Here is a 9,177-nt window from a genome sequence, read left to right on the forward strand (position 1 = left end):
AATTACGGATGATAATTATTCAAGATTATACAAAATGGTCGGCCTAATAAATTTTGTATATTTTATACATTATACATTAGATCATTAGGAATAATAAAATACAAATGATAATTTTATTTGTACGCCTTTAACCTGATTAGCCCGATGTAGTGGGCAAAATTCGTCAACTTGGCTCAAGCCCAATTAACCTTCCAAGCTGGATCAATGAGCTAAACAGCCCGGTCAGTCCAGCCCAACAGACCTCGGACCAACTTGGATCATTAACAGGTTGGCCCAATTACTTAAGAAAACTTGTCGTCTAGCCCAATAAGTGAAATTATACTCATCACAGGATCAACCTGGACCGATCCAGGTTGACTATCCACTTTAGGTCCCAATTGTCTAACAGACGGGCTGCATTCGGCCTAAACCCACCAAGCTAGTTTGCCAGTTTGGCACAATCCTAAAAAGCCCAACTAGTCAAACGGACTGGTCCGTCTAGCCCGAAAAGCTGTAGATCGACTTAAATCGATAACCAGGCTGGAGGTATCACATCCGGCCCAAGGGTTACCGCCCACCTTGTTGACGAAGTCACATGACCTAACCATCAACCCTAAAAAATATCTTTCGCCAAGCTGACACAGTCAAAGGATGAATCTTTATGATCCCGTCCAAATCGCAACAACTTGGAAGTGGAAAGCGTGGACGGATAAGGTCAGTCTGTAAAACCCTAGTGGCTGGCTGCCCTTTATATAGACAGACTGACTAGGTTACAAAGGGACACGAAATCCTACTTGCTCTTTACTCTTTGAATTCTCTCTACTCCGCCGCCTAGCCAACTTGGCCTATCTCCGCCTCCCATATTCCATTATCACAACACTGTCACCGTTTCCACCCTCCGACGCCGCTTACAGCCTGAAATAACCGCACACTCCAGCCTGCCTTTCTCTCAATTTCAATTCGCTTATCATTCTATTTGGCTATTCCGATACTGACTTGAGCGTCGGAGGCTCTACGGTCGACACCCCCACCCGGTGCTCAACCTAGGGCTCTTACGTGTTCTTGTGTTGACAGGTTGCTAGTGCCCAATCCATCCGGACGTGCAGACGTCAACTTCAATTGTAGATTTTAGCCTCTACACCCGATGGGCTAGCCCGAAACCCGAAAGTTTAGGGTTAGGGTTGAAGATTTACAACCCGAAAAAATCTCCAACCCGATTAGCCCGCACCCGACTAACCCGAAACCCGATAGGGCTAGCCCAAAAACCCGATGGGCTGGCCCGATTGACATCCCTACTTAAATGAATTAAATAAATAAATCTAAGTTGAAGATGAGAAGAAAGAAAAAAGAGAAAGAAATAGATTGTACAATAATTAGAGCAGGCGGTACAATCTAGTTTGCCAGCCTTACAGGATACGTCTACCATCATTCTTGTTTCCCTTCTTCGCATATTCAATGTCGGTTCACGTCTCATTTACTTCTTATTATTTCCTACGCCGATTTCTCCCAACTTTCCTCTCACAAATCCAGTAACCCTCCAATTCCTTTGTGATATATAATCGTCTCTAACATTCCACACCTTAATTTTACTGTAGTGGAGACTTCATCGATAGTACTTGTATCTATTGGTAAGCATACAATCTTTACTCAATTGAACTTGATCTCTGCTTGCGGTTAGTATTCTCGCTCTAGAATTAAATTCATATCGACTGGAATTCGTCGCGGGTTTCTGTTTTGAGATGTTTTTAGATGAAAGCTTGGATCTTTACTTGTTTTCCTTTTTCTTTTTGCTCTTTAATTATCAATCAACAACAGAAAATTCTTGAACTTCCCTTGATTGCTATCTGTTTCATAAAATTGTCGATATTCGTACACTGTAGTGAATTATGGTCTGGTTTTTCTTGTTAGGTTACTTGGAATTTGTTTTTTCTCGTAGAATTTATTTCAGCGTGTGTGTGTGTGATGTGTGTGATTTCCAATATATAGGATTATTGCTGAGGGTCTATTTGTTAAAGTGTTCCTTTCCAACTTGGGTTTCAATCCCTTTTCCGTTTTTGTTATTTGTAAGTGTTTGAATCATTCATTCCCCTTTCTTTCTTTGATCAGTCACTCACCGTTAACATCAGGAAGCTATAATTCTGCTAATTCGATTACTGATGTCGTGCTCAAATTCGTCTTTGCTGGCATTGCCAACAGAAGGAGAGGATCAGATAATGACCTCAAATGCTAATCCATCCGTACCTACTCAGCATCAAAGTCGGGGTTCCCTGCCCGTTCCCGTAGCAATCCTTTGGGACATTGAGAACTGTCCCGTGCCAAGTGATGTAAGGCCCGAGGATGTGGCTGGTAACATCAGGATGGCATTGCGGGTTCATCCTCTTATTGATGGAGCTGTCACTACTTTTTCTGCATACGGGGATTTCAATGCTTTCCCCAGGCGACTGAGAGAAGGTTGCCAGAGAACGGGTGTCAAGCTTGTTGATGTTCCAAATGGTCGAAAGGATGCTGCTGACAAGGCTATCTTGGTTGATATGTTCCTTTTTGCTCTCGATAACCCTCCACCGTCTCCCATCATGCTTATATCAGGGGATGTCGATTTTGCCCCTGCTCTCCACATTCTAGGTCAGAGAGGATACACTGTCATCCTTGTTATTCCCTCTGGGACTGGTGTCTCGTCTGCTCTGAGTAATGCCGGGAGGTTCGTTTGGGAATGGACTAGTGTCGCTCGTGGGGAAGTCTTTGTGCCCAATGTTAAGGGATTAAAACCGCCTTGTGAAGGTCCAGCAGAAGTTACCGGGCCTCTAATGGGGTGTCAGGTCAGTGATGGTGTCGAAGGCCATAACGAAGAAGAATCAATAGTGTATCGAGGAGCTTCAAGAGGCTGTTACAGTAATACCAAAGAAGTTTCAGTGGTCTCGCAGTCTCTATCTGAATATAGTACGAGATCGATAGTGAAGCTCCAAAATCCCACAACTACAAGATCGGATGGTCTGCCATTTGGACTTAATGAAGTTTCAACGGGATCACCTGCTTATTGTGTGGAAAACGACTTGATGTGGGTGCAGCCGGGAGATCTCAATGGTTTGAAGGGCCAATTGGTGAAGTTGCTTGACTTGTTTGGTGGTGTTTTGCCTCTAACTCGTCTTCCGGCAGAGTACCAGAAGATGTATGGACGGCCTCTGTATGTTTCCGAATATGGTGCTGCTAAACTCGTAAATCTCCTGAAAAAGATGGTTGGTGCAATCAGTGTCGAGGGGAAGGGCCAGAGGAAGATTGTATGCCTCCGTAACCCAAAGCCCGAGCCAGTTGGTCCTACGCCCACAGTGATTTTAGCTAGGCGGGAAAAGAAAGGAAAAGCGGCCGTGGAAGATAGCATTGACATAATGATTGAAGCTGGTTCTTCCGATGAGTTGTCAGACGAAGAAAGGTTGGCTATTGAGGAAAACTGCGGTAAGAGAGGAGGGGGAGAGAAATTTAGCTTTGAGATAACGGATGATTCACGGGTTATTGATAACCTCAAAAGGTTTAGATATGAGCTCCAAGACATCTTGGTAAGCTACTCTTATCAAATTTTTCTTCATTGCTTTGAGACAATATATCATCAAAGATACAAAAGACAACTTGATTATACGAACTTTGGAGTGAGTCATCTAGGAGAGCTTCTTGAAAAGGTGAGAGATATTGTGGTGGTGCAGGTGGACCCAGTAAGTAAAAGAAAATTTATGATTGCAATCGGTGCATAGTTGAAAAAAATTGCATGGCCCAGGTGGGGGTCTTTTCTTCCTCATCGTGGTGGTTGTTCTCCATTACCTTGTAGTTTTATTTGGGAAGTGGAGAACGGGAAAAGTGTGTGCATTTCCCGTTCTGTCTAACACAGTATTGTCGTATTTTATATGGAGCGGTTACTTTAGTATTCTCATCGCAAACACTGAATCTGATCAGCCCAAATGGGGGATCCTTTCTGTATATTAGGTTTTGGCTTGATTTAATCACATGCAACGCGAGGCCACAAGTTGTTTTCGTTTATTTATGAATATGATCCTGCTTCTAAGATCCTCAGTGTTTGCAGTACATTTTTTGGCACTAACTGTTGAGTTTCATTTTCCTTTACTCTGGGTGGTAATGTTTTCCTGATCATGATTTCGACCACTTAGATAATGTTGGTCTTTAGCCTTTGGCTCTTGAGCATTGTATTGCTGTGAAGCGGTGTCGAGCGCCTATCAGCATATTGGAGAAATGGAGCAACTGGTTCTTGGCTGATCATAAATGAGAAATGACTTGTTTGCATGATGGTTGAGATTTATTATGTTATGATTTGATGAGCAAAGCTAGCCTCCTACAATGTAAGGCTCATTCTTTTTTAGGTAAGATGATGATTGCTAATTTACTAATGCCACTTATAATTCCATTTTGTTTGGTCTCCTCTACTGCTGCAGGATGCTACCGGAAGGGAACGAACGTCTGCTTATTAACATCGGGTACTCAAACATTCAACAACTTTGCGCTTTCCAAATGTAGTGTTGTTCGATTTATAATCTTTGCTTCGTCATGCTTTGTTGTTAAAAGAAACATATAGTGCTGCGAAGGGAAATAATGCCAGTCTTCTCTGTTGTTGCTTTGCTAAAATCTCAACTGTTTCGTTCTCACCTAGAACTACAACTGCAAGTAGAGCAAATGATAGCCATTTGACTGGAGAGAAAGGTATCTCAATTCTCATGGATTCATATTTGTGTATCTAATGATCTTTAGATCAACTTCAAATTTTCCTTGATCATCTTCTGATCAAGTATTAGATCTTATATTGGGACATTTTTTCTGCATTTCTGGCTATTTCAGAGCAACGAGAGTCGCACTGCTATGTATCTTCTCCAAGTGTGCTCATGTGCTATCAAGCTCATATCCGGTACCATATTTGTAATTTTACACCCAGATGCAGAAAGCAACGAGATCACCTCAAACATGAATGTAAATTTTTGTTTGCCAAAAACCCTATTTACTTTTCCTATCACAACCAAATACAAAAGAAAGATCAATCAATGATAATACTTGTGAAATGTTCCCCAAAAAACTAGATTTTTATATTTGCTGATTTATGTTCCTTCCGAGTCTCAAACCTTCTTCTTCTAGACAAGAGACTTCCCATAAATAGCATTCTCTTCTGTGTCACGGAGCCGCGAGCTTCGTGTACGAGGCTAACTCGTCTCCTTAGATGGACGGCATATTGCTAGGCGACTGCGGGGAGCCCATCTCCAGCAAGAAGCTCCTGCTGCAGTACGATCTCGACGTGCTCGAGGAAGAAGCAAGATTCCTATCTCCACTGAAAAAAACATGCTTCCCTCTGCTCTTCCTTCCCCGGTTCTCCGTTCCCTCGCCCTCTTCATCCTCGACAGCTTCAACGAATCCGCTGTGCATAGGGTCCGAGCTCTCGTACAGAAGCCTCAGAACCTGCTTAATCGAAGGCCTCCCCCGGCCCTCTCTCTGCGTGCACCACCGCACGATTGCAATGGCTGTCTGAAGCTGATCGAAGTCGTAGGTATCGCCCAGATATGGATCCACGAGCTCGTCCATCCTCGACTCTGACTCCAAAATGGCCTGCGCCCACTCAATGATGTTCTTGTTGTCTTGTATCGTTCGCCTTCCCGTGATCAGCTCCAGTAAGACGATGCCGTAACTGTACACATCGCTCTTCTCTGTTAGCTCTTGCGTTATTACGTATTCGGGGTCCAAATAACCCGGTGTCCCTCGTATGTCGGTGTTTACGGGTTCAAAGAAAATCGAGCCGTTTTTCGAAGCGTGTGCGAGGCCGAAATCAGCAAGCTGGAGATAGCAATGTAGATGTCAATATGCTTGAACTGTGTTTGTTATAGGTCAAAAATACCAATTCACTAATCATACTTACCTTGGCCACAAAGTTCTCATCTAGTAATATATTGCTCGACTTTACATCTCTATGGCACAATGGAGGGTCACAATAAAAATGGAGGTACTCCTGCAACAGGAAAATTAATAGTAGATATTTTTTTCATAACTAGTAGTATTAAGCAGGAAATTGAAATATATTTGTAAACCGCAACAGATCCTATTAATATAGGCAAACCACAATTAATTTAGGCAAAAATGTGATTGAAATCTATCTTATCAGGACTTTTCGTATATCATCACTATCATGGAACTTACCAGTGCATTTGCCACGTCGATGGCGATCTGAATTCTCGCCTGCCAGCTTAGGGGGGTTCTACCTTGTGCTGAAAAATGAGCAAACATGCACTTAGTAAATGAGTTGATTGAAGTATACGACGTATATATGTCGAAGACAGAAGATAGAGCCATATCACTGAGGATAAAGAAAAACCTAAACCCTAATGAAGCTGAAATTTTATAAGGAAGAGCCTTATTAAAACCTTTGGAGGTAAACCCTAAAGGGAGATATATTAGTAAGGTGAATGCGGACATACCATGGAGATGATCCTTTAAGCTTCCGTTTGCCATGAATTCATACATCAGAAACCTTTCGTGCCTTTCTATGCAGAAGCCTCTCAAAGCAACAAGATGGCGATGGTGTAGTCGAGCAAGGAGCTCTAGTTCTCTGCAAAAGTCGCCTTCTGCCTGCTCCGACACTTTGCTCATCCGCTTCACTGCTGCGACTAAACCACCCGGAAACTCTGCTTTGTAAACAATTCCGAACCCTCCTTGTCCAATGACAGTGTTGAAGTTATTCGTGGCTTTCTTCGTCTCTCTGTAACTATATTTCCTGAACATACCCGACGGACCTTCACAGGATTCGTACACCACACAACAAATAAGATTTGGATACATACAAGCCCAAAACTGAGGAACCTTAACTGGAAACAAGAACATACCATCCTGAAATTTTCTTGCAGAAAGAGCAACAGCTTTTGGGGGCATATCGTCATTTGCATCACTATCCTCCAGCTCTCGGCTTTTCCTGCGGATCAGGACAGCCAATACTGCAAGAATGATCGAAGCAAGTGCTATAACTGCTATGCCAATGCTTAGAACCAACGGTAGCCGGTAAGGATGATGATTCCCCTTCAGAGATGTGTTCAGTGAAAGCTGAGTTGGACTAGCAGCATCAGGTGAACGAGGAGATGTCTCGGGCGGGGGTACAGGAGGGGCAGACCCTAAAATTGGCAGTTAAACTTAAGATTATAATCTAAATCTATTCAGAGCACGTGTTGTTTTATATCAAAAGAAGCCAGCTAAATCATGAGACCTACCTGAAGGAGTGATGAGACCTTGAACACCAAAGAAACAGCCAGCAAAGTCGAGTCTTGATACATAACCAACTTGGCTAGCAAGAGCAGCAAAAGTTGCATCCCTACAAGTGCTCAATGTCACATTATCTGTAGGCCCTAATAGATTCCGAAGATACAGAATGCCAGAGTTCAAGCACCTCCGGCAAGCTTTATTCTCCGAGAGAGGCACTCTGCAATTCTCAGTGACATCATTGAACTTTGGAGATTGAAGCATCTGTGTGACAGTTGATCGGCCTTGGCACTCGTAGTTTACATGTATCTTCGGGCCAAACCCACAGAAAACCGTTGCATTCTTTGTTACCCCGTAGAGCTCAAATGTTCTAGATATGGCGTGAATGCAGCTATCGGACATATTTGAAGCCACCCCCAATTCACTCGTCGTGTTTGCATATTGGGAGACGGAGATAGCTACCATGGCATTGATGTAGCGACAACACCTCCCTCTCTCTGCCGGATTGGAGCACAGGGAGGCGGCTAGTGTGAAATTAGACCGGCTTAAATCCAAGGGGCAATCTGCATAAACACAAGTACAAAGACATCATCACAATCTACAAATTAAACTCTCGTTTCGGATTAATCATAGCACAAGTTATGATGTTCTGATGAATTCATCTTCTATCTCAACTCTCTTCCAAAACCTCAGGCACACATAAAGAAGAAAACTGCGAGAAAACTATCAGCCTGCCGAGCTGCATTATGAATTATCCGGGTTTCTGCTATGTTTTTTTACAATTCCCAAGATTTTGCAAGTTGATGTCTATTACTATGTGAATGTGGTATTCTAAGACATCAAAAATCTTTCATCAGTTTATTCTAAATCAGTATTCTAAGCATGCAAGAGCAACTCATAGATTCTTCTCAATCTCCTCCAAATTCACAGTGCCAACAACCTCGAGACTCACCAATTTACAGATAATGGCACCAATCGTTCACATTTCAAATCCAAAACCTCAAAATAATGTGAAATGCGGATAATGTCATTTCCACTTCAAATCCAAAACCTAAAAAAGAAAATGTGAAATGCAGATTCCAGCATAAGTTAAACCCAAACCATAAAATCCCAAGCTTCCCATTTCACCAATTAACCACTCACCATGCACCCAAATTTACACAAAATAAATTCCGGCATTACAGAGCAGAAAAAAACTAGTATTCATTTTCCTAGTCTATACACACGCAGTCCCAGAAATAGCAAAAATAACGGGTAAGGTTAAATTACCAGGAGCAGCCAATGTGAGAGAAAGTCCCAATTGAAGAACCAGCACCGCCAGCAGCAGAGCAAGAAGAAGCGGCGGCGGCGGCCAGCTCGGCGCCATGGAAGAAGAGGTTGGGCTACGGGAGGGCGTAGTTTAGCACATGGTGGGAGTGGAAGGAAAGAGAAATGGGGGATGGGACTTTTGACTACTTTCCTCTATTGGTTTTCTTACTTCATTAAATTCCCCGGGCTGTGCATTTATTTTAATAGAAATCTTAATTTCATTTTCACGAATCTCTCTATCAAATTCAGGAGATCTTTTAGGTGGGGGCCATGGATGCCCACAACTAAGCTAGCTTTGCTTGCTGGTTTAACATTCCCCAGAATTAAATTAAAATAAAATAACTCACAAATTTACATTAGTAAGTACTAGTTCCAACTTATTTGAAGATCTTAGTAATTTTTTTTTTGAATGTTGTGCACTCCAGACATGACTTTGGTCGCATTTCCAACTCTTTTTTAAAATAATATATTCTAATGGTGTTTTTCATTTTTGTTTTTCCTTTTCTTTAGTTAATCAATTTGAATAGCTTGTTTTTAGCTGTAGAGAAGGGTGTTGACAATGAAGCGAAATTCAATTAATGCGTACGTTTCATTTTCAATTATTAGGTCGAAGATTCGAGCCATTACGAAAAAAAAAATAATGAGCTATTATTAATCTTTTTA

At 42.2% G+C, this 9,177-nt stretch overlaps 2 protein-coding genes across 7 annotated transcripts; one reads left to right on the plus strand and one right to left on the minus strand.

Moving 5' to 3' along the window:
* The first annotated feature begins 1,280 nt into the window (after window positions 1–1,280).
* LOC131004684 (uncharacterized) lies at window positions 1,281–4,799 on the plus strand. 6 transcript variants are annotated; one of them, XR_009095087.1, is made up of 4 exons: window positions 1,392–1,607; window positions 2,086–3,530; window positions 4,134–4,322; window positions 4,416–4,799. XR_009095087.1 is itself a non-coding variant. In XM_057931397.1 (4 exons), exons 2-3 carry the CDS (start codon window positions 2,136–2,138, stop codon window positions 4,449–4,451), a joined length of 1,431 nt encoding a protein of 476 aa, XP_057787380.1. In that variant the 5' UTR covers window positions 1,392–1,607; window positions 2,086–2,135; the 3' UTR covers window positions 4,452–4,457; window positions 4,546–4,799. The 6 variants fall into 6 exon arrangements, 5 of the variants coding, with proteins under 5 accessions (XP_057787377.1, XP_057787378.1, XP_057787380.1 ...); XM_057931397.1 differs by lacking the exon at window positions 4,134–4,322 and having other exon boundaries at window positions 4,416–4,457; window positions 4,546–4,799; XM_057931398.1 differs by lacking the exon at window positions 4,134–4,322 and having other exon boundaries at window positions 4,416–4,457; window positions 4,556–4,799.
* A 111-nt stretch (window positions 4,800–4,910) lies between these two features.
* LOC131004683 (probable receptor-like protein kinase At1g49730) lies at window positions 4,911–8,861 on the minus strand. The gene is made up of 7 exons (XM_057931393.1): window positions 8,476–8,861; window positions 7,218–7,769; window positions 6,840–7,121; window positions 6,435–6,749; window positions 6,157–6,224; window positions 5,879–5,968; window positions 4,911–5,796 (listed from the first exon to the last, which is right to left on the minus strand). Exons 1-7 carry the CDS (start codon window positions 8,570–8,572, stop codon window positions 5,185–5,187), a joined length of 2,016 nt encoding a protein of 671 aa, XP_057787376.1. The 5' UTR covers window positions 8,573–8,861; the 3' UTR covers window positions 4,911–5,184.
* Window positions 8,862–9,177: the final 316 nt, after the last annotated feature.

The sequence above is a fragment of the Salvia miltiorrhiza genome, unplaced genomic scaffold, assembly GCF_028751815.1.
Source record: "Salvia miltiorrhiza cultivar Shanhuang (shh) unplaced genomic scaffold, IMPLAD_Smil_shh original_scaffold_455, whole genome shotgun sequence".
NCBI classification, from domain to species: domain Eukaryota; kingdom Viridiplantae; phylum Streptophyta; class Magnoliopsida; order Lamiales; family Lamiaceae; genus Salvia; species Salvia miltiorrhiza.